The 24,786-nt window shown below is 38.5% G+C and overlaps 1 protein-coding gene across 1 annotated transcript in view; it reads left to right on the forward strand.

The window, feature by feature from the left end:
• Window positions 1–24,786, forward strand: part of WDFY3 (WD repeat and FYVE domain containing 3) — a 145,710-nt gene that overhangs the window by 85,372 nt on the left and 35,552 nt on the right. The window contains exons 22-35 of the mRNA XM_050895386.1: window positions 1,570–1,730; window positions 2,800–2,911; window positions 3,336–3,526; window positions 5,051–5,203; window positions 7,700–7,773; window positions 7,872–8,033; window positions 9,456–9,550; window positions 11,362–11,482; window positions 13,036–13,253; window positions 16,006–16,241; window positions 17,533–17,667; window positions 19,573–19,752; window positions 21,760–21,993; window positions 23,944–24,043. Of these exons, the coding sequence (XP_050751343.1) occupies window positions 1,570–1,730; window positions 2,800–2,911; window positions 3,336–3,526; window positions 5,051–5,203; window positions 7,700–7,773; window positions 7,872–8,033; window positions 9,456–9,550; window positions 11,362–11,482; window positions 13,036–13,253; window positions 16,006–16,241; window positions 17,533–17,667; window positions 19,573–19,752; window positions 21,760–21,993; window positions 23,944–24,043 (2,172 nt within the window). The remainder of the gene's footprint in view (window positions 1–1,569; window positions 1,731–2,799; window positions 2,912–3,335; window positions 3,527–5,050; window positions 5,204–7,699; window positions 7,774–7,871; window positions 8,034–9,455; window positions 9,551–11,361; window positions 11,483–13,035; window positions 13,254–16,005; window positions 16,242–17,532; window positions 17,668–19,572; window positions 19,753–21,759; window positions 21,994–23,943; window positions 24,044–24,786) is intronic.

A 24,786-nucleotide genomic window follows, 5' to 3' on the forward strand; every position in this document is an offset into this window, starting at 1 on the left:
TTAAAGGTCTTCCTGCCTTTATGCTAAGGCAATGTTCACGAGGAAGCCCACAGTAACTTAAAAGAATTCTTCATTTCTTAACATACTTTTTCCAGTGTGGCAGTGTATTCCCACACAAGCTTTGCTCAGTTCGTTGTATTTCAGGAGAAGTCTGCTCCAGAACAAAGGGCGCGTTTCTATTTGGGGCTAAGCTTCTGTTCATGTCATGTGCACTGTGCCAAACCCTAAGGAGTTTGATAGGGGGTGCAGTATGAGCTCTGTATCTTACCATTTTATTGTGGCCCCTCTTTCCAAAATGCTTGTTTTTTCTTTAGTGTAATGATTATTTGTGGGAATCCTGGAGAAGGGAAGAGCCCTGGCAGTCTTCCACTGTTGTCCTTTACAGGGAAATTGTGTCTGACTTGCCATTTGCCTGTGCAATGCTTCTTTCGGAAGTTTTGACCCTGTTTTCGGTGAGCAAGATTGCCATCTTCTGAGAATTTGTCCTGTGTTTAAACAAAATGAAAAACCTGATGCTCTTTAAGTCTTGGAAAGACCCCTCAGAGAGCAGTTACTAGTTCAGGAGAAGGAATTCCTTTGTCTGCTTGCTGAAATGGAGGAATGTTCTCAGGACATCCGTGTGAGCAGAGGATCCAATGAGGACTTCATTTATGGGGAAACCAAGACTTCTGAAACTCTCTCTTAAGTGAGACTTGACAGAGACTTGACCCTGGTTCAACAAATTATGTAGACACCCAGCTTCTCACTTGTTTCAGTGTTAGGTGAGAAGCCTTCATGCTTTTTTAATTCTGTTAATGTGTTTCACTGGAGTTGCAGACACCTTTTGACCTGGAACAAAGATGCAGAAGTGAATCTCTGTGTTGAGCTTTCAGGTGCTGAGTTTTGCCCACTTCCTCTGAGCGTTGTAGACAGCTGTCAATCATAGTGTTTGCAGTGTCTCACAAGAAGCATCCACTTTCGGAGCAGTGGATACAAAATATTAAAGATACGGTTATATATTCTCTTCGATGCCTGGGCCTTTTGGTCTTTATTCAGTCTTGCATCTCTTGTACCATTCTCTAAGGCTGTTTTCCTAGCAAACCATTTTAAAAAGCCTGTTGTCACAGGCAAAGATGCAGGTGTACCAAATACTTCTCTGTTTTTTGATTACGTTGTTTTTCTTCAGGTGGAAAGGGAAGTGAACAGCGCTTAGGCTGTCCACAAATTGAGTACAGGAGTAATGTTGCTTTCCAAAAATTCAGATGAGGAAGCACCACATCTTCTATTGCTTGGCCAAGCCACAGGCTGCCAGTTGCCATTACAGGTTAATATCATAGACCTTCTTGAAAGGAAGCGTTTGCTGTGCGTTGCCCTTTTATCTTAAATAGCAGATTTATTCCACAACTTGTACGCTATCAAACTACTCTTCGGTACAGCAAGCAAGTATGCAAAGACAATATCACATCTCAGCTATTTGTAAAACCTTTCTTCTATACCTATCCTGCAGTATAATTTGCTTAAGATTTTACTCTTGAAACTGAAAAGAAAAACAATGCTATTACTGAAATGAACTTCTATTTTGTCTTTAAGGCAAAGATTCGAAGTCTGAAGGAATCAACCCATCTCCAGTATCTTTGGTACCAGAAGAGAAGGTCTCTTTTGGTCTCTATGCGCTGTCAGTTTCTTCGTTTACAGTGGCAAAAATAAGGAAAGTTTACAACAAGTTGGATAGTAAAGCTATTGCCAAACAGGTATGTTGGGAAATATGTTGGTTAATGTGTACTACTTGTTTGTTCCTTTCTTTTAACTTCTTTCAAGGCGATTTGCTCAATGCAACCAGGAACAATAATGTACTTGTCAGAGGAGTTGCCCATAATCACTTTCATGTTTTTAAAAAAAAAAACCTAAAAAAATTGAGAGAGATTATATTCCTAGATTTTATTTGCATTCTTGAAATTACTAGTAGCTAGGTATCTTAACGCCTTTTGGAAGTATTTCGGTTTTTTAATGTAGATGGCTGTTGTAATCCTGTTGAAAAACAGTTGAGATTATACCGTTGAACAATATTTCTACTGTTGCAGATGAACAAAGCTGATAGCTTAGTCCTCTGACTGTGATTCAGATTTGGAAACCAGAATATTGGTTTACATTTTTCTTCAAAGTACATTAAAAGTCAGTGAATTGTTTGTTCAAAGGACTATCTAAGAAAGGCTGAGAGAGTTGGGGTTGTTCAGCCTGAAGAAGAGAAGGCTCTGAGGAGACCTTATTGCAGCCTTTCAATACATATGAGGGGCTTATAAGAACAATGGAGAGAGACTTTTTACGAGGGCGTGTAGTGACAGGACAAGGGGCAATGGATTTAAACTGAAAGAAAGTGGATTTAGATTGGGCATAAGGATGAAACTTTTTACGAGGAGGGTGGTGAGACACTGGAAGAGGTTGCCTAGAGAAGCTGTGAATGCCCCATTCCTGGAATTGTTCAAGGTCAGGTTGGATGGGACTTTGAGTACCCTGATTTAGTGGAAGATGTCCCTGCCCACAGGAGGGGGATTGGACTCGATGATCTTTAAAGGTCCCTTTCAACTCAAACCATTCTGTGATCCAATGGGATTATTTGTAAAGTTAGATTCATCTTCCTCAAACTTTGGAGCCTGGAATTTTCTCCTTACTTTCGAGAATGTCTTAATGACTCTAGCATAGTTCTATTTTGTTATATGTTACTCACTCTTTATCACAGGAGGAAAATACATGAGTTATGTTCAGGCTTGCATAAAAAAACCTCTTCCCTTTAGCCCCTGCTTTTTTTCTTGTTTTGGTCAGCTGGCAATTTCTTCTCATGAAAATGCCACACCTGTGAAGCTGCTACATAACTCAGCAGGGCATTTGAATGGACCAGCGCGCTCCATTGGTGCAGCTTTGATAGGATATTTGGGTGAGTTGAGTACTTGAGAATTACTATGTTTAAAAATGATTAATTACTTGTCAATAAGAACTTAGATCTAGAAGATAAATCATGTAATTGATGAATGTTAATGGTACATTGTTAAATTTATTTAACATTTTTATATTTTATGGACATACTATTATCTTTTTTTTAGTAAGATGGGATGCTTGTTTCAGTTTATATGAGTTATCATTATGAAAATATACTTAATTACTTTACCTTAGGTCATAAACTATTTTCCAGTGCAATATTTCCTTCACCTCCTCTTCTGAGGTGTCATAGTTTTTCTAGTGATATTCTTTTCATAATTCAAGTAATGCTAGAATGCAAATTACTTGCATGTATTCACAAAGATTTCCTACAAGGATTAGATTTGATTTTATTTTAATTTATTTTCTCTGCCTGTGCTCAGGAGTAAGAACATTTGTCCCCAAGCCTGTTGCCACTACACTGCAGTACATTGGTGGAGCTGCTGCTATTTTGGGACTTGTAGCCATGGCATCAGATGTAGAAGGGTTGTATGCAGCTGTGAAGGCCTTGGTCTGTGTGGTAAAGAGCAATCCACTAGCCAGCAAAGAAATGGAAAGAATCAGAGGTTATCAGGTATGTAAGAAATGTCTTAAAACAGACCAGGCTGATTGAATTTCACTGTCTGCCCTAGCAGTTCCCATGGAAATTCCTTGTTGTGTTGCGCTAACCTGAGTTTCTGCTCTTAAGTTTACTGAGCTGTTGGCTAATTAGCATAAACGAGTTATTTAGGATGGCTTTTAAAGGAGAGGGTTGAAAGTTCTGCTAAGCAGTTGTGCACGCTTAGCTGCTTTGCTGAAACTGAGCCTTCTTTAATAGCAAGGAAGAGCACAACTATGGCACTTAGATGATCCTTTTCCCATGATTGTGAACCCACCCCTGCAAGCCCAGGAGCTTCTGTCTCCGTGATCTGCCAGCAAGAGAGGAGGATAGGGACACATGAAGAAAACCGAACAAGTGGGCTCCTAGAATGACATTTTGAGGAGACTGCACAGACTTTATAGTCAGTGATGCTGTTTGCTTTCAAGCTGAAGACTTCTTAATTCTCCATCGGGACGGGGAAAGTGCAATCAGTTATGCAGAAGGATTGGTTGACTGACTTGAAAAGTTCTTCACATGACCAATGCAGTTTATGTTTCTCATGAAGACTCCTTTACTGGAACGGAAAGTTCATGCTGTGGTTTGGGCGATGTATTTACAAAACTTGTAATGCTAATGGCTAGTATAGTTATGTCAACACATATTATTCCATGTAGCCTGTTGCAGACCTTGGCTTACTTTGACCAAACAAATCTAGACAGTGTCCTCCTTGCACCAGAAGCAGTCAGTGGATCATCACATAGGACCTTACGTTCCACTTGTATTGACCTCAGCAAATAGCATGGTTTGAGAGAGATTCCCAGAAATCTGTATTTCTTTAGTAATGTTTCAAGGAGGATGGTGAAGCTGAACAGGCCAGTATGTTGAGAGTTTAACAAGTTTGCGTCAGAAGACAAGAAATAGTAATAGTACATCTGGCAATTTGTTCTTTCCCAACCCCGGTTATAAAAAGTTAGAGCACAAATGAGGACTGAAAGGATGACATCTACGGTCATGCCTAGGGCAACAAAGGATAGCAAGAAAAAAGAAAGTCAGGCTTATTCAGATTTATGTTGTCATGGCTACTTTTCTTCAGTGCCAGAATACTTCTCATTTGTGCATGCAGTACTCTAGGGGTGCTCTATTTAAGTCTGCCATGTCCATGGTTGCTGTCCAGGAACACAACTATCTGAGAACGTATCATGTGCTGTCTTAAACTGTGACTGACTACTAGAGAGCTGAGAGGTGGTGGGGTGTGTGTGTGCCTAATCCTCAGGGCCTAGATACTGTCTGCAGTGTAGAACAGATGTTTTATGAGCTGGAGGGTGTCCTGGATGTGCCCCTCTTCTAATCAACCGTAATGCTACCTTCAAGCTTTTTCATCAGGAGTATCAACTATCAGACATACTTTAAGGACCTTCTCAAAAGAGACACAGACATTTCATCTATGTTTCTTTGTGCTTAGACAACGTTGCTGTTTGTTCATAGGCTACTAATTCCTTTTCTGTTTACTTGTTCAAGTTGCTGGCAATGCTGTTAAAGAAGAAACGATCCCTTCTGAACAGCCACATACTCCATCTGACCTTTTCCTTGGTGGGAACTGTCGACAGCGGGCACGAGACATCCATTATTCCAAATTCTGCTGCCTTCCAGGATTTGCTCTGTGATTTTGAAGTATGTAAAGCTGCACAGAAAAGCGATGATGATATTGCATAGTGATTAAGTCAGATGCTGATAGCATACCTTAAATATTGAACAACAGCAAACTAGGTTGTTATCCTAAGAACTTACTATTTCATATATAGTACAGTAAAGCAGCTGAGCAGCAACTTTTGCTCCTGAAATGGCTTGAATCACTGTAGAAACAATGGGTACCACAGATGTTTCTGCTTTTTGTTGTTCTAGAAGATACTATTTGTAGTTTTCTGTTCAGCAATTTCTTTTAACCTGTGTGTTCTACTGCAGTACATATATCGAGGCATGAAAGACGTACTGAAAATAACAGTAGGAGGTAAACTTTCAACATAGTGTATAGGAATCACTTTAACTTTGCAGGAGACATATGATAATAGTAAGGCAGTTAAAATTCTACTTGCACGACCTATGAAATATTTAAGTGTCGTTGTGTTAAACTGAGGAAAGTAGAGAAGTTGAGAAGGAAACACTAACGTAACGGAGGCTGATAAACGATGCGTAAACTCATCGTTTAGTGTTTGCTCCTTTGGCATTATCTGTACCTGACACAGACTGAGTAAAAGTATTCTGATTCACATATACTAAAATAAATAAATAAGTAAAAATACTACTACTGCTACTGATCCAGCTGTAAGCTACTGACTTAATAGCACGAGTCTGTCTTGCACAAATGGCTTTATGGAGTTAGCCATTTCCTTTTTTTAGGTGTCTATTTAAGTATTTCAAAGCATTCCTGGAAACTTTATTTAAGGGTCTTGTCTATGAAAAAACTCCTGCTGCTTACTATAGCCTTTATTTTAATAAAATCAACTGGCCTTGTTAGCTTCATTTTTTTCGAGAGCTTAAAGGTCTTTAATACACCCAACCCCCTGCCTTGCCAAGATCAACAATATGCTATAATTATGGCACAAAGAAAGAAGAAATAGAAAGGGCAGACCTAAGCCTCTTTTTTTAACCTTTGTGGGGTTCTAATACAGAGGAAATTTGTCACCCACCAAAGTTTCCTCTTTTTTTTTTTTTTTTTGAGGCATAATCTTAAAACTAGAAATAAGTTTGTGCTGTGTCTAAACGTAAATTCTTCAGTATCATTTAACTAGTTATTCTGTAACAAACCTTTTAAATTACAATAATGCTTCCTATGTGCTCAGAAAATTAAACATAGACTTAATAGAAGTTATTACATCTACAAGAGGTAATATTTGTGGTAGAGTTCTTAAGGTAGATGAACTGCAGAGAAAAGAGTGTGAATCACAGCCCTCCTTTTACAGTGAGGCATGAATTGTGCTGAAGAATACTCTTCTCTCTCTCTCTCTTTTTTTCTTTTCTTTTCTTTCTTTTTCTTTCCCCCATAAAGGAACCAGCTGAGAAATTTCATCAGTGGTATATAGTCACTCAGACAGCAACTACTGTACAAAAGGTCCAATTTCATATTGTTTAGTTCATGTCTGTCTGTCTGGGTTTTTTTTTCCCCTGAAGACCAAGAACAACTGGAGAACTAATACACCTAAGAGACTAAAAAAATAAAAAAATGTGCAAGTAATAGATCTGTGAGTCACTAAGAAGAAACTTTCCAAAAGCCTCGGGTTTTGGCTTGGTTTTTTTTTTTTTAATTATTTATTTTATTTCTGTATTCAGAAATCAGTGACCCAAACATTTCACTTAAATTGGATAAATTAGATGTTCTTACTCCTATGCTAAACAGGGAAATGAAAAGATTTGTGCTGATCATTTTAGATGATAAGATTAGAAGAAAAGCAAAAGCTAGAAAGCTTTTCGTTTAAGCCAGTTTTATACACCAGAGCACAAGTATTAATTATGCTTTATTGAATAGCAAGTCAATTTTAAGATTTGCAGTTATAACTGTGAGCTATTCTGGCTTTTATATCTTTTATTACTTCTATTGATTGAACAACTGATTTTTTTTTTTTTTTTTTTTGAGGATCTAAATCATTTAAAATGGTGTGCAGGAAATGCTGGGTAAAAATAAAAAAAAATTAAAATCAGGGAACACCTTGAGTTTAATCTTGGCAGAAGATAGTAAGTTAATTTTACAAAGAGAAAATCTTCACTTAAGCCAAATAAACCTAACGTGGCATTTCGCATCAGCCTTGTAAACCCCAATAACTCCTTTGAAGTCATTGCACCATCTGTTTAAAGAGAAATTCCAGATAGCGTGTAACTTTTTTACCTAGAACTCTTAAAAAGTTTTCAGCATGATAAACTTACAGAGAATATGTTTGGTACCAATGTGTGTTTCTTTAGTCTTCGTTAGTATCTTTAATACTTATCTGAAGTTGAAGAATAACCAATTGAGAACGTTGCAGTGAGCTTTTGAGCACAATGGCCGGGTAAATAGTCATGTAGATGAACAGTTTTAATCTCTTCAAGCCTTTCATAACCTTTGGTATATTAATGTCAGTTTTTAATCTTAAAGTGGATTTGTGTACAAAATGTATTGTTTATTCTGTATTTCAGGTCTGGCTTCACGCACCCTATGAGCTTCATCTGTCTTTATTTGAGCACTTCATCGAACTTCTCACTGAGTCAAGGTATGAGCCGATGCCAGCCTAGTAATGAGACTAGATTAGGTAATATGTAGAGGATGCTCCAATTTTAAATTGCCACCTCCTTTCTTTCTTTCTTCCAGCGAAGCGGCAAAGAATGCAAAGTTAATGAGGGAATTTCAACTCATCCCAAGACTGCTCTTGACTCTTCGAGATATGTCTCTGTCCCAGCCTACTATTGCTGCGATTAGTAATGTGCTGAGCTTTTTGCTTCAAGGCTTTCCTAACAGCTATGACTTGCTCAGGTAGCCCACACCTGTGATAATTCTGGCTTTCTTGTTTTCATTATGTTGGTGATCTTGGTCAAAAATACTTAATGGTCGTACTGCTGTGGAGTAAGTAACATGAAATGCTCATGTACTGAATTTTTTCCTCTAAGAACTAGACTGAACTAGACATAGGCAATAATTTTGTTAATACCTTGATTTAAATTCAGTTTAAATTCATATCTAACCAGGTATGACTGAATGATTAAACTGGCTTAATGTTTTGCAGGCGAAAAGTGAAGGTGCTGCATTGCAGCTCCCTTGTTCATGTGAAGCATTGAGCACTTTTCTTAAATACCATTGAATATTAGCTGAGATGGAGTATAATGATACTTCTGGTTAAAATACAGCTTTGATTACTCTCCTGCATGAAAGGTTTAGTTCAAGATTTTTTCTTAATCATCACTGTGTAAAAAAAAAAAAAAAAAAAAAAAAATATTAAGGCTATCACATATAGTACTATTAATTCTGACTGAAAGTTATGTAATTGCAATTCATATGTACAGGAGTATCTGAAATGCTTTTAAATGAGTTCAACTCCTTGATAACTTAATTTTTCTCATCTTCCATTTCATTGTAATGGAAATGGATAAAATATTGCAGGGCTTGGAGTTCTTTGCATACAAGTGGTCATGTTTTCAGCTTCTCACTTTAAGTACAATTAAAGGTATGAAAAGCATTAACCTGAACATCTTACCTGTCTTTGTTTTAATTATACAGGACAAAAAAAAGATTCAAGAATAAAACTGTTGATTTTATGCTTAAATAGTTACAGATCAGATTGTAGAATGCCTATCTGAGTGTTCCTTGTTCTCCTTCCTAGAAATAAAAATGAAAAATATTGTATAACTTCGGAAAAGTTCTACTAGCTAGGGACCATTTCAGGTTAGTTCCAGAGGAAAGAGGAATATATTGCATCTCCTTTCTTTGGGTAGCACATCATTGTCTTGTCTTGGAAAACCATGACCTTGTGTTACATCACCTCAAGCTATAGGCATAAATGTTATACCAGAGTCGAGTAATCACTGTTTTTGATGTAATACTTGTTCAGCTGTAATGGTTTGAGAATAATGTTTTGTTCTCCTTTCTTTAACTTGTGGTGTTCCTTTTACTAGGACTCAGCGATATCTCCCAGTTTCCTTTCTTGAATCCTAGCATTTTCAGGGTCTCTTATCTGCAGACTTGTCTACAAAGATTCCGTTAATTACTACATGTTAATTTGGTTTTTGGCTAGTAACTTTAGATGGAGACTGTTTTCCTCAATCTTCAGATGTGAGAAAGTTGACGTTTTTGGGTATCTCCCTCTCACTAGTGTTATGGTTTTATATTTAAGGTGAATTATTGATAGATGAGAGTGCATCTGTCATATCAATGAATGATGTTTTTTCTGTATACATCAAGGTTCGGACAGTTCATCTCTTCCACTTTACCTACATTTGCAGTCTGTGAGAAGTTTGTAGTCATGGAAATAAACAATGAAGAAAAGCTTGACAGTGGTAAGTGATGGCATGGCTTAGAAGCAGTAGAAAAGAAATACTTTGTGATCTCTTCTGTGCTTAAATATGTAAAATGTAGAAATAGTGTCATTAGCAATATTGTAATTTTGTTATAACCTGGCTGCCAGTTAGTTGTGGTACTTTAGTTTTCAGTATTGCATGCAAAGCAGTGCAAAACCCATGTACTCCTCTTTTGTTTTCCTTCATTTAACACTGCATGGTTTTGTTCTGTTTCCTCCACTTGCTCCTTCAAATCAGCTGTGCATCTCTGCTTCTTTATGGGGAGAGAAAAAAGAGAAAAATGGATTACTAGGTGCATCTGCCCTCCAGGTGTGGAGGAAGTGAAAGAATTAACTAAGACAGCCTAGTTATTTTTTTAGGCAAAAAAGAAGTTTTACTGTCCTTCAAGAATGCTTATATTGAATTGTTTTGAGACCATTTCTATCCTTGTTTTCCTAAAGAAAAAAGGCTTATGCAATTGTGTTTTTGATCAGTCTTCCCGAAAAGAAATGTTTTAACCCCATAGTGGGTGTCACCCAAATAACTAGAAGGGAGTGCCCAAAGATCCTATGTTTCTATGTATCTTGGGAATATACTGGTGCACAGGGACAAGTGACAGAGAAGTGTTTCTGCTTTACAGTTGGCTTTATTGGTCTGGTTTCCCAAAGAAGAAGGTTTAGGCAGTCTGCACATTCATCATTATCCCTCTGTGCCTCTCCTATTCCTTCTGAATACTTTTGCTTATTGCAGTCTCAAAGATGATTAAATTCAAGCTTTTTAGTGAAAAAGAGGGAGTGGGTATTGGAGAGGGATCCAGATTGGTGTTCTCACTACAGGCCAACCGTGTTTTTTTCCCAGGCTAACCACAGCCTGAGCTGCTTTTTGCCTACCTGGGGAACTGAACAACCCTGGGGAGAAATTCAGGCTGTGGCCGGAATGGAGAGAGAGAAGCTTTTGAGGCAAAGGACATGAGATTTTTAGGTTACTGGTCTTCACCAGTTCTGTATTTCTGCCTGTTCTGCTGTATTTCTGCCATAGGAGATGATTTGTGTTCGAGTCTGTGACTTGTGCACAAAACATTGGCCCAGAAAGTGTCCATTTATCTGTCTTCATTTTTGCACGTTGCCTCTAGTTGTGATCATCTTTTTTTTTTTTTTAAATAATGTTAAAACACAGTCCTCCTTTGACAGCATAAGGTACAACAAGAGGGATTCGCAAAATAACTGTAAAGTCCTGAGCTGCATGTATTGGCTTGTTTTGCAGTAGATGTGTTTTTCAGCTGATGATGAGTTTGGGGATCTGTCGAATGAAAAGGAAACTAATTTTTCTCCCCATTTCTTAGATTTGGAGGGAGTTGGGAAGTATCAGGTTTTTTTCTTGGGACTTCCCCACCCTCACGCCATTGCATAATGCAAAATGTCTATCTAACTACCATGTTGTGGGGTTTTGCGGGGAAGGAGGGATGGGGGAAGGGTGGCAGTGTTTGATTGTTTTTATGTCGCTACCTGCCAGGAGTGACTAGCTTAGCTAATTTGGACCACCTTAGTTTAGATTATTGTCTGAGAAGCTGTGATTCCCTTTTACCCATTCTTCAAACTGACCAAACTCTGTGTGATGATGATAATGGGGCACCAAGCATTTCTCAGCAGCGTATAGCAGGCTGCTTGCACTTTAGCATGGCTTCCTCACAGCCTGAGTGGGATCAGGTTGCATTTGCTTATGTATGGAATTTATGAATAGCCTTTAAAATGTCTGAGTTCCAAAAGCCTAATTTTGCGCCCCCCCCCCCCCCTTTTTTTTTTTATGTTTAGGAACAGAGGATGATTTTGGAGGACTTGTTTCAGCTAATCTTATTCTACTGCGGAACAGGCTTTTAGATATCCTCCTGAAACTTCTATATACATCTAAAGAAAAGACAACTGTTAATTTGCAGTAAGTACAAAAAAACTTGAGGTAGAGAAAGGATATAATTTTTTATTTCAAGGGGGAGCCCCCATTCGATTCACTAGTTGAATTGCATAGTTTTATAGGAACTATTGAATGATTTATGCAGGTGTCACTGAATTAGCTTTGGGTATGCTAGCAGAAACGGAATGCATGATTATTGAGTTGTATGCTGTCAGTAGTGGTAGCAAGAATGATAGTACTAAGCAGATTCTGGTGTAACTAACTTGTATCTTTCAGCTATTGCATTAACTGGGTTTTGTTTTGAATCTTTAAGGAAAAAAAAGTTTAAGACCATGATTAACAGCATTAGTAGAAACTTACGCTTCAAGTTAGGAACAACAGAAGTAAATATCAGCAGGAGAAGAAAATACGTAGTAGATTTGGGGGAGATTGCTTGCTTCTTATTGTTACTTCATGGAAGAAAAACAGTGTTTGTAAAATCGTTAATTTTAAAACTTTGAGGGACAGATGATCACATGGGAACAAGTGTGGCTGTCTGGCTACTTTGATTTTTTTTTTTTTTTTTTTATTAAGTTTTGTTATCTGGAGAGCCAGTTCTTTAACCCTCTGTTCTCCTTGTGTACTTCTTGTTGCTGTTTTGTCATAACTTCATGCGTGGCTATAGAGAAAATAAAATCTGTCAAAAGAGAAAACTTGTGTTTTTAGAGAAGTGGAATAGTCAACTTCTCATTTGGTTAAGATCAAATGGCTTCAGTAGGGGTTATCGTTAGGATCATTGACCGTAGAGTGCCCCTTTGTTCCTTAAATTGCATGTGAGGGAACATGATGTTATAGTTTAATGAGGCACTTGAGTCATGTGGTGAGTTGGAGAAGAGACTTTGAAACACTGTCAAGCTAAACCTTGACAAAATATAACTTTCAAGCAACTGCCCGGTAGGCTGTCTTGCGTCTGTTGGAGGCATTTTGTGGATGTATGGCATATGTAGATTACGGAGTGATTGACTGAGTGTTGGTTGACATACAACCTGAACCTGTTTGAGCTTTTCAGCAATACTGCTTTAAAAAAAAAAGGGGGGGGGAGGGGAGGGGAGGGGAATTCTTTCAAATATTCCCAAGTAACTCTTCTCTTAATAAAAAAAACCCCAAAACCAAACAACCTTCATTTTTTAATACCAGTGTATTAAAAAGCCTGTGAAAACTCTCCACCTATGTATGGTCAACAAAAATTATTTGGAAATTATAGTTTGTGGACAAACGTTTCCAGTTCAGCATTCCACATTTGTTATCAAAGGCAGCAATTGGAGAAATCTCATGCAATGGAATAGTCCCAGGAGCTGTATTTAGTCTTCCCTTTCTGCTAAACAAATACACTGTACGTGTTCCCTTTAACAAGATTTGGTGAGCAACATTTCTTGTTGTGTAGCAAACTTACCTAAGAACTCTTCGATAGACCTGAATTTTCTCTGATCTTGAAGTTTGCCCTGTAGTGGAGGACACTGATTTTTGCTATCTAGTAGGACTAAATGCTGTAAAATGTGACGACTATTTTTTTTTTTTTCTTCTTCCTCTTTAATTAGGGCTTGTGAAGAACTGGTCAAGACACTGGGTTTTGATTGGATTATGATGTTTATGGAAGAACATCTGCATTCCACCACGGTCACAGCAGCCATGCGAATTCTTGTGGTCCTGTTGAGTAATCAGTCCATCCTTATCAAGTTTAAGGAGGGTCTCAGTGGTGGAGGCTGGCTTGATCAGACGGATTCTGTCTTGACCAATAAGATTGGTACTGTGCTAGGTATGGCATCTCAGCCCCCTCGTGACTGAAGGATTGCGTGGGCGTGCATGTGTCTGTGTGTCGAGGCCGGGGTTATTGTATGAATACTGTCTGGCAGATGCATCCTTTCTGTTACTGTTATCTGTGCTGCGATCAGATGCCTCTGCACTTTGTTTTTCTTACAACGAAGAGTTAGATTTCCTAGGCAAAAGGGAGCAGTTTTACAAAACTGCCCTTCAGTTGATGTTACACAGATTTCATTGTAGTTCAGTATTACCTCATCATCTGCACGAAGCCTGTGTAGCTAATTGTTTTTTTCTGTTACCATCACGGTAAGGTTAAGTATGTCTCATGGGCAGGCACATCTGAGCTAGATGCAAAGGTAGCATAGCGTAGCAGCTTATGTACACAGCTAATAAAGATTCAGTAAAATTTACTTGTTTGTTTACTTTTATTAGTTAGAGCATCATGCGGTGTTATACCTGAGCTGCTTTGTCTAGTGAGTTCTGTGCCAATTAGATTTACTAGTTTGGATTTTTGCTGTCTTGGGAATTTCTGTGTTCATGGTATCATCTCAGCCTTTCTTTTCCTCTCGCTCTCCTGCGTTCTTCTGCATGCATGCATGCTTGCACTCTCTCTCTTATTAAAGACTTTCTTTGCAGGTTTTTAAAGCCTCATTTATTCAGTTTATCAGACCTTTCTGTTACCCCATGTGATCTAGAATTCAGTGTATAAGGCTTAGTGCTACAGGACCCATTTTGAGCATCTCTAAGCTGTCTGAAATGCATCTCCAAGTGTCTGAAATAACAGATGTCGATTCTGTGTAGACAGGTGTAGTGGATGTAGTGGTGTAGTCGATTTTCCATGGACTTGGTTTTTTTCGTCAAAATGAGTGCTTTTCAGATGAATGTTTATTCAGACCCTGATGCAAGCCCATTGACGTTAAATGGGAGTCTTTCACGAGCTTGAGTAGGCTTTAGATAAAGGCAATGGTATTAATAGTACTTTCAATTTAATTGTTCCTAAAATGACTGTACAAGGAGCCACCTCTCTGTGTTGCAGCAGTATCTGATCTGTTTCTGCACTAAAGATTTTTCCAAATTGATTTATTATAAGGAAATAATCATGAAATGTTGTTGAAGTGATCTTACTTTTGGAAGAAGTAAGAAATTTTTTTCTTTTCCTGAAATGAAAATATAAAGTCCATTTTTTTTCTGCTTTGTCTCTTTGAAATCTATCAAAGTATCTTATGCTATCTTGTTATTTTTTGCATAAATAAAGCTGTCTATTAAGTCTGTGTATTTACAGTGGTTTCCCATAATACATCCCTCAGGATATTCAGCTAGGAACATAGGATGGTTCTTTGTGTTATTAATGAATTGGGAAGGTTAAGGAAAACAGTTTTTCTGAAACCATGTTACACGTGCAAACATTTATTGCTAACATACTGTAGCATCTGTGGTTTGGCTAATTCTGATTAAGGTCCTGTATTTTATTTAAGAACCAATTTTTGCACATGCATGTGCCTCGCATGCATGTGCCTTAGAATTTGAAAGTCATTGACATGTTAGGGAATTGACTGTTGTTTATGCAGTATCCGCTTTAAATGTCCAATAACATAAAAATTTTCTTCAGTCACAAAATCTTTCTAAATAAGATTTTGATTTACAATCACATTTGGAGGGCATTTGTGCAGTTTTCCTATTTTTCTTGCTATAGTATCACTTTAATTGAATCCAAGCTAGACTGTGACCAAACATATTTTTAAACTTGTGTCTAATCAAATGATAGTGACAGAAATTTTCATACCTGTGTGTTTCAATAAATTACAACACATCGGCTCCAAGATTTCTCATGAAACCAAATATGAGCCATTTTTGTTCAAGATTACTGATGGAATTCCTGCAACTTTGTGGCTAAGATTTCATTAGTCTGATTCCTGGTAGATGTTTTCTGTTTAAAAAGTCAATTTCTGGTGGAAAGAATATCTGTATTAGAGCCTCAGAAAAACAACCTGATCTCTGTCAGTGTCAGAATGCCTCACTGTCTGTGCTGATGCAGAGACTAAACTGTCTTCCTGCCTCCTTCCTCACTTGAAAATAAGCGCTTCTACCGTCCCAGTGTATTTTTTTTTTTTTTTTTTTTTTAAATAGGAAAATGAAATACCTAGGTAGAAGCAGGGTCACAAAAGGTGAGTTTTGTGCCTCTGGCAGCATTTAAGATAAAATAAGAGCATTTAGTGCTTTATACTAGCTGATTAATCAGTAACAAAACAGCTGAAACAAGATGCCCCTGAGACATCTTTGGAAACAAATTAGCTGCCCATTGACTTAAATGGGCCGTGGGATTGCTACTTGGTAATATAAATCTGTAACTGAAATTAAGGTGATATTTCCCTCTCAGCCAGTGAAATGTCTTTTTTTCAGAAGCTTGGGTGTTCTAAAAGTCTGAAATTGTGTTCACGGACAGAAAATGGATCTGTGTGTGTATGCAGTAGCATTAGGCAGTCTGTATGGACCAGTGTCATCTATGTGGTACTGGAAGGTGATAATTTCCTTTTTTTTTTTTTAATTGATTAAAAAAATTAGACATCTGAAGCAGAATTGCATAATATGTGTGTGATAGTCTATATGCACACATCCATTTTTTACAGCGTTAATTTCTGAGGAGGTACCCTCTTGAGCTCACTACGTGAATAAGAGAGAGCTTCACAGGCGTTTCCCTATTAACATTATTGGCTTTTTGTATTTTTTTTTTTTTTTTTTTCATTTAGGGTTCAATGTCGGCAGGAGTGCTGGTGGCAGATCGACGGTCCGGGAGATTAACCGGGATGCTTGTCATTTCCCAGGCTTTCCCGTTCTGCAGTCCCTTCTCCCGAAACACACTAATGTACCTGCACTGTATTTCCTCCTCATGGCCCTCTTCCTGCAGCAGCCAGTCACTGAACTGCCCGAAAACCTGCAGGTCAGTGCACCTGTCATCAGCAGCCAATGTAATCAGGGTTGCCAGGTAGGGATTATCTAGTAAGATGTAAATGTAATTCTGTCTGTCATGAAAGAAAATAATGGATTAACCAGGCCCCCTCCTTTTCTGCAGCTGACTCACAGTCACGATGTGGTGTTTAGTGCGGAGCTGTTTGGGGTGGGAGGACAAGGTACCATGGGAGTATGTGGAAGCCAGCCTGTTATGGCATAGCTGCCGCTGGTGTCTTTCAGGTCTGTTTTGGGGTCAAATGAGAAGCAGATCCCTGGTTTGAGCTGGCATGGTGTGGGCATTGAAGGGGGCATAATTTTTTGCTTACTTTCTTTGGGTTTTTTTTTTTGTTGTTGTTTTTCTGTTTTTTTAAAAGTGTGGGGAGTTGCTGTGTTAAAGAGAGTTCACGAGGTTACAGACAAAACAAGGTCACTTTTATTTCAGAAAGTCTCTGTGGTTTTGTAGGGAGGCAACTCAGCTGCTGCTGGAAAACATTTATTCTTATTCTGAACAGGTTGATTTTGGACTTAACTGTATGTAAATGAGTAGATATTACATGGTCTACAACAGAGTCCTAGGAAGCCTTAGTATAGTGCTTTATGGAGAAAAGTCACACTGCAGATAGACAAGGTGGCTGTTTAGAATGGATGCAATGCTAACATTTATTTATCAGTGGGAACTGGAAAGTAAAAATTTCAGACCGGAAGGTATTCTGTCTGCCTGTTTCCTCAAGAGGAATACTTGACAGCACATTCAGCACTGTGCTACAGTGAAGTAGAGGCATGGAAGCTCACTTACTGCTTACAGCATTGAAGTATGGCACTGCTAAATCGAAACTAAATTCAACTACTTAAAATATTTAGCAGTAGCACTCCTAATGCTAGAGGTGGGCACTTTGTTCTTTTTTATTTTTTAATTGATTTAATTTTTTGGACTTGCTGCAAAATACAACTTGGTTTGTTTGTTTTGTTCATTACTTTTTTTTTCTGTGGGATACCATGTGGGTTTTACTGCTAGATGTGAGTGAAGTAAACTGAGGTGATTGTGCAGCACTTGTGCTGACAGGTTTCTTCTTGTTTCAAAACACCTAAACACTTTGAGAAGGTGAGAGTTGCAGTTACATTAGCCCATGGTTAGAAGGAATTTTCTTCAGTGACACGTGACCTTATTATGAAGCTTTTGGGGATAAAGTTTGGAGGACATGAAACAGTTCATTTTTTAGATACTGCCAAATAAGTGTATTGTAGGTATAATAAAAAGCAGTATCAAATTGCACAGGAGAAGGGGATTATTTCGTGTCTTCTTTCTTCTCTTTCACGTCTTACAGTTTGATTTAGACTCTATTTGGACATTTATATTTGGAGTTCCTGCCTCCTGTGGCACCGTTACCTCTTCAATACACAGTGTTTGCACAGAAGCTGCCTTCTTGTTATTGGGAATGCTGAGGAGCATGCTGAATTCCGTAAGCATAAAAAATTTTGCTTGTATTTGAATATACAGAATTGTTTGAGTTTGCCATGTGGTCAAAAGCCAAATTAGAAAAGTTGAGGTTTTGTTAGTGTCATGACAAACCCAGCTGTGAGTTAGGCTCGTAATACTTGGGTGAAAACCATCATTGTCAGTGGGTTATTCTATCTTACTTTATTTTTCAGTATCTGTAGAAATATTAGTGGCTACAAAATGAACGCTGCTTTTTCATAGAAAGGCTGGGCTTTGTGTTTTGCTGCAATTAAAACAAAACAAGAAAGCAGAAGGATAAAATGCGCTTGGCAGAGATCATTGAATTTCTTTCCTGATTAACATCGTGGGGGAATGTTTGAGACTATATCCCATCTGCTCAGAGCTATAAGAGTTGCAGATTTCGTGCATGAACCTTCCACATGCAGAGAAGTCCCCTGACTGTTAATAGCCACATGCTGGAGGAAACGAATTTACTGCCAGAAAAATGTATCATCTTCTCATCTTTGAATCTAATGTCAAGAGTAGTGAAAGTTGGTTTCTCAGTGGGAAAATTTTGTATTTCCTTGGAGCCCGAGTGTGTTGTCTGCTGAAAATTATCTCATGAAACGTTTGAAAAGCAGTACCTGTTCGGTTGTCGTCTGTTTGGTCATCATGTGTTTGTGATATGCTCTGAGAAGCATTGCTTGCATGTCTCTCCCATGTTAACATGTTCAGAAATGTCTTCGGGACATGTGTACTGGTTACATGTTCAGTACACATTCTTGTTGTCACATGTTCTGTCTCTTGCTGGTGACCTGTTCTGTCATGTGTTTGGTCCTCACCTGTTTGGACACATTTGTGACACGCTCAGAGATGTGCTGTCTCTTGCCTTGCTGTCTTGTGCTGTGTCATCAGGTGTATGTTCAGATGTGCCATCACATTTTGGGTTGACATGAGTCAGATCATGTTTATCAATATATTTTGAATCATTACATGTTAGGACACATGTTTTGTCTTGTGGTCAGCCATGTGTTGTAAATGTGGTCAGTCTCCTGTTTGTGATGTGCTCAAACACATGCTCAGGCATAGGTTACGGTCATGTGTTAGGCTGCCATGTGTTATTGCTGTGGATTTATCACATGTTCAGTCATGTGTCTGGTTATATTTCATCATGTGGTTGCAACTTGTTCCAGCCTGTTTTATCATGACATGTCCTGTTGTAATGTTTGTCATGTTCAGCTACGTGTTTCTCATGCAAATATGATATGGTGACATGCTGCTGTGTGTTCAGTCACATGTTTGTGATGGCTTGGACACATGTTCTCTTATCACATGTTCTGTTGTCACCTGTTGCAGGCACATGGTTTGGACATGTGGTTTATGTGTTTGTTAGAAGTTGGTGGCTTGTTCAATTATCACACATCCTGGAGGCAAGATTAACCATGTGTTTGGTCACATGTTTAGTCAAGTGTTCATCATATGGTGACATGCTCAAACGTGTTCTGTCATATTGGGTCAGGTTTGTCACATGTTGGTGATGTGCTCGAACACATTTTCTGTCACTTGATCCGATATTAGGTCACATGTTTGGACACTGTGTCTTCAGTCATATGTTCTAGACGTGTTTGGTCTGACAAGTGCTCCAACACATATTTGACATGTTCTGGATGTGTTTTTCACACTTGGTCATGTGCTAGGCCACATGTTCAGTCACTTGCTCTGCTTGAACAAGTGCTTGTCCATGTGGTTGATCACATTTGGCTCCATCTTTGATCATGTGTCACGATCATGTGTTTCATTGCATGTTTGACAATGTGTTTGACTGCATATTTGACCCTACAGCTCCTCTTCCTGCAGGTCCTTTCTGAAATGAGCATTCTTCAATTAGTGCCATCTGTGCTAATGTGCTGTTTGTTTTTCAACCCAGCCTTGGCAATCAGAGGAAGAAGGCTCTTGGCTTCGAGAATATCCAGTCACCTTGATGCAGTTCTTTCGATATTTGTATCACAATGTGCCAGACCTCATTTCCTTGTGGATGAGTCCAGAGTTCCTGTGTGCGCTGGCGGCAACAGTGTTTCCTTTCAACATACGACCTTACTCTGAGATGGTAGGAAATCCAACTAGTTAGCTGTTTCGTTTTTCCCCTGAATGTTACTTTTGAGGATTTACCAATTCACAGTCATACAAAGATAAAGCTCTACTTACCCTGCAGAAGGAGGTCGCTGTAAAGGCTGGGCTGGACGTTTTATACTTGGGTTTTAGAACTGAGATAAATGCATGTTCAACTGAAGGGCAGTTGCTGTGCAGTGACATCTGAAACTGCATTTTAGGGGGAATGTACATGGTTTGTTTTCCAGTGGACCATTATTTTCAATCATATGAACAATGTTAGCTCAGATTTACAAAAGCAAAAGAGACTGAGTCAGCCTATGCTTTCAGCCCTCTGCTCTGGAGGATGTGATAAAATCTAAAACTTCTTTTTCCTCCCACTTCCCATTTCTTCTTTTGTGGCTTAACCACGAGTGTTCTTGTATTACCTGGAAATACTGAGTTCAAGCCAGGAGAGGGTGTGAATTCAACTTTGCTTGCATTGCTGCCTGAAGTATTCTTTGAGCTTAGTGTCATTTACAAATGATACTATTTCTAGAATATGAATTGAAAGGAAACAAACAGTTATTGTTAGCCAACATCTAAAAGTAATTTTACTAAGAACATGGAAGGATAGTTAGGCTACAGGTTGACAAATGCTAGAAGTAGGGAGGGTGTGATAAAATACTTCAGGAAATACTGATGGCGTGCTATCCTTTTGTTGTCAGTAATAGTGGGAGACCAATTTTTAAAGGTGCATGCTGATGAGTCTCTCATAAAGACAATTTATTTTGCTTTTAAGTTAAACTTGCACTTGAAGTAGATGCTAGGAGCGCGCTCTCTCTCTCTCTCTCTCAGTGCCACTTATAAACTGGTAATGCTGATTTGGCATTCAGCTGTATAGAGTTTTTAGAGGAGCCTTGTGTCTCTGAGCAGGTTTTACTTTAACTACTAGGTCCCTTGAAACTTTGTGTAGCTGCCTGACAACTTGAGCTTGTCACTGTTTGAGGGCTTTCTTGACTCCAAATTGGTTTACTCATCCAGCATTTCCCTCTGCGCAAATGTGTAGAACTAATCAATCCCTTGTGAAATACATGAATAACAGCCAGATTCCCGCAACAAAACACTATAACCCAAATTCAGCCTTGAGAGAAAATTCTTAACTAATCTTTCAGCCTTTCTGAGATTGCCATTAAAACCAGAAAGAGTACACATTCGGGCTTCTCTTAATTTCTTGGGAAAACTCTGCTACTGAAGCAGACCAAATGTTCAAAACATTTGGTTATTTCACATGTAAGCTGGTGATGCGATAAGCCTGTTGAGGGAAATCATATTGTCTCCTCTTGGATTTGGAGGAGGGCGTTACATAAAAACAGTCAGTCTTTCGGATTTGACAGCTTTCATTACTGTTTGTGCTTTTGTTACAGTCCTCTTTAAGAGCTAGCCCCTCAAAGGTTCTTGTTTGTCAGAAACAGGAAAGCTGTAGAGACACTTTTTTTTTTTTCTTTTTAAGAGATTTTGGGAAACTGGCTTATCCATAACTGCACTCTGATGAAGGTATCATATTAAAAAAAGAAAAGGCTCAGTTCCTTTTTTGTTTTCTGTCATATAAGCTTGATAGCCTTTTTTAGTTGGCTTCTGTCTTGATTTTAACTGCTTTAGTTAATAACTTTTTCAAAATTTTTCTTTTTTGCAATGAGAAAATTTATTTTTACGAAGTATCTAGAAATTGCCCAAGTACTTCTTGTTGGTAAGTGAACGTGAAATGTGGTCTCTAGCTCATGTAACTCATGCCAGTCTTCACTGATTATTGTTTGCCATGGGAATCTGAAACTAGAATTTGGATGTTTCTCCTGTTGTGTATTAGGGAACTGATCCTGAACATAATAATCTTGTAAAAAGGCTTCTTAAGAAGCAAAATGTGATGTGAATAGCCTTAGAAAGACAAGTAAAGAATAGAGTAGCAAAAAGACTGCTGTTAATTTGCTGATCTCTCTCTAGAGTTTTAACATGCTGTTTTTCACAGGTCACTGATCTTGATGATGAAGTTGGGTCCCCAGCTGAAGAGTTTAAAGCCTTTGCAGCTGATTCTGGCATGAACAGGAGCCAATCAGAATATTGCAATGTTGGCACCAAGACGTACCTAACCAACCATCCTGCCAAGAAGTTTGTGTTTGACTTTATGCGTGTGCTCATAATTGATAACTTATGTCTCACACCAGCCAGCAAACAGACTCCACTGGTAGATCTTCTGCTGGAGGTACAGTTTCTTTGGTTCTTGTGGGTTTTTTTGTTTTTATTAATTGAATTTATTGTGTTACTTTATTCCCTAAAATGTTTTCCTCTACTTACCTTTTGAAGTTAGAGGAGTGATGACCTGGGATTCAGTAGAACCCTTTAAATTGTCCTGAAATAAGAAAAAAAAAGGAACACTAGTGTCTCATAAATAGTAGTTTGCTCACCTTTCTTTAACAGCTTGGAAAACCTAAGAAGACAGCAAATGCAGAGGGTTTATCTCAGCTTTCCTTTGAGAATGTTTTCTGGACTTCTCCTCCCTGGGCCCCCCCCCAACATTTGTGTATGTTGGTGACCATCTCAGGTGCTTGAGCTGACAGTCTGTGTGTCGGTTACCTGACTTTTTTCTTGCTGTGCTCTGTTCTCCCCTCCACACCACAGCCCTACTACGGCTTTTATTTGTAGGCTCCTTAACTTTCATTTGGCCAGTCAAATGCTTCTGTTAGTGGCTGAGCACATGGTGTCAATGTTTTATTTCTATTTTGTCCTCACTTTAGAGCAGCCATAATCTTGTTTTGGCATCTTAGCCAATACCTCCTTTTGTCTGGAAACAGAAGTAGTGGATCACAACACTAGATGTTCAACAGTACAGTATAAGAAGTTGTAGCTTTCTTCAAGTTTTATTTTTGTGGAGTATGATCCATTTGTTAAACACCTTTCAGACCATGACAGCTGTATTAGCTTTGTTGAAAATATAAAATCCCTGCAGAAATGTTAAGGTTTCTGGTTTGTTCATATTAGATAAAAAGAAGTGGCAGGACATATGGTGCCATATGCTATAAAAATTCACAAAATAACTGTGTTATCTTCCTGTAAATTATCTGTTAAAGTTTGTGACACCTGCAGAAAGCATCCTTCTGTTAATGGTGAGGCAGGGAGTGAGGAGTTCAGTTACTGTTTAACTGCCCACACCTTCTTCAGACAATGTATTTTGAAATGTTCAGTTCACGTCAATTCATATTCTCCCTTGACCTTCCTATTTGTTACCTCGTCTATGTGTTGGTGAGTCTCCCTGATTTTTTTGATAGCTGCAGGAATTTTGGACCGTGCTTGTATATTTCCTAACAGATTTCCTGGGGCAGTTGGGCATCTCTTTGCTGTCACAAAGCTAAAAATGAATTGTCAAGAGACACAGTTATACACAAACATCAGGAAGCATATTTGAGGCCATGTTCAATCGGTTGAAGTTGCTTTACTGCTGTTTTAATCTGTTATCACTCTTCAATGTTACTGGCCCTTAGCATAAACAGAGAATTGGGTGTGTACACATTGCTAAACTGTTACAGGGCAAGACAAAGCAGGTTGACTTAATGTTATATTGCTTTCTAGGACTGTTTAAGTGGATCATTCAGTTAGGTATGATTATGTATGCATTGAACAACACAAGGTGATAAAGTGGTTTTCCCCTTTAAGTGCAAAGGAAATTAGAAAGGTTTAGCACGTCCATCTATTATATGACTATACTAAGGCTGCTGTAGTAATATGCAGAACCCCACACAGAAGTGATGATCAACTTATATGTTTGATCTGTCTCATTTATTCGTTTTTTACTGAAGGAGGTGACTGTGGGAACTGAGGAGATCACAGTTTAACCATATGTTTAGTTAGAGATCTGTGCACCTTGTTGGAATGTGTTCTTTTCCAGTTCCTATTATGGCAGAAGATAAATTTACTGATTTAAATAGGAACAATGCCTACTGTGTAAGACTGCATACAGCCAATGTATACTCAACATGCATACTTAAATTTTTAGATAAAGCCAAGACTTTTTACTCGAGACAGAATGTTAAGAGAGAAAAAAAACCATAGTTCACGAGAGCTGAGAGAAGAGAAATTCACCTAGAACACGCTCTCCCTCCCTCTTTTTGCTCACTCAGAGATATTAATTATCTTAACATTGTATTTCTTTTATCAGGCTTCCCCTGAAAGATCAACACGAACACAGCAGAAAGAGTTTCAGACATATGTTTTGGATGGAGTGATGGACCACTTACTTGCAGCTGATGTTTTATTGGGTAATATAGCAAAGTTTAATTATCAATCTATTGATTTGAGCTAAAGGTTTTGATTATTTAACTTTTTCTTTATTAGTGTCCTGTTTTGTTACAACTTCATTGTCTTTATTTTTTTTTTTTTTCCCCTGGCCCTTTCCTTTCCTTTGATGTGTAAATGGTGTTGCTGTGCTTGCATGTTCTCTCACTATCTTGTTTGTGCCAAAGCCGTAAAATAGGTTATTCAGAAAAACTATATGGCATGAATCTTTTGGCTATGTAAGCCAGACAAATTGCAGTCACATCAAAAAGAACTGAAACTGGATCTTGCATCATCTCTCTTGTCCTTCTTGCCTTGGTAGGGGATCTGGAGCTTTTGTCAATTTATCATGGGTGGGACTTTGGTTTTTAAAAGTTAGCTTTGTTTCCATTTCCTCCTACTGTAGTTTTATTATGAATGCAGCACCCCTGAAAAAACCTCTGGGATTAGCACTCCATTGATCCAGTTAATAAATGGACAGGAAGAGAATTAGAAGCTTGTAACTTGGATGTCAGTAGCGTAGGTTGTCCCACCAGAGCATGGGTTTAGATGATCGTGAAGTGGCCTGTAGGAATATCACTGCTCAGGTGCCCAGTTGGATTTCACGGTGGCCTGCTAGACTTCCCACGAGCTCTTGGTCTGCTCTGTCTCCATCCTAGATGTCATGGGGCAGCATGCGTTTCTGTTCAAAAGTGCTTGTAAGGCTCCCCCTTTCTTGCCACAGCAA

The sequence above is a fragment of the Gymnogyps californianus genome, chromosome 4 (assembly GCF_018139145.2).
Source record: "Gymnogyps californianus isolate 813 chromosome 4, ASM1813914v2, whole genome shotgun sequence".
NCBI classification, from domain to species: Eukaryota; Metazoa; Chordata; class Aves; order Accipitriformes; family Cathartidae; genus Gymnogyps; species Gymnogyps californianus.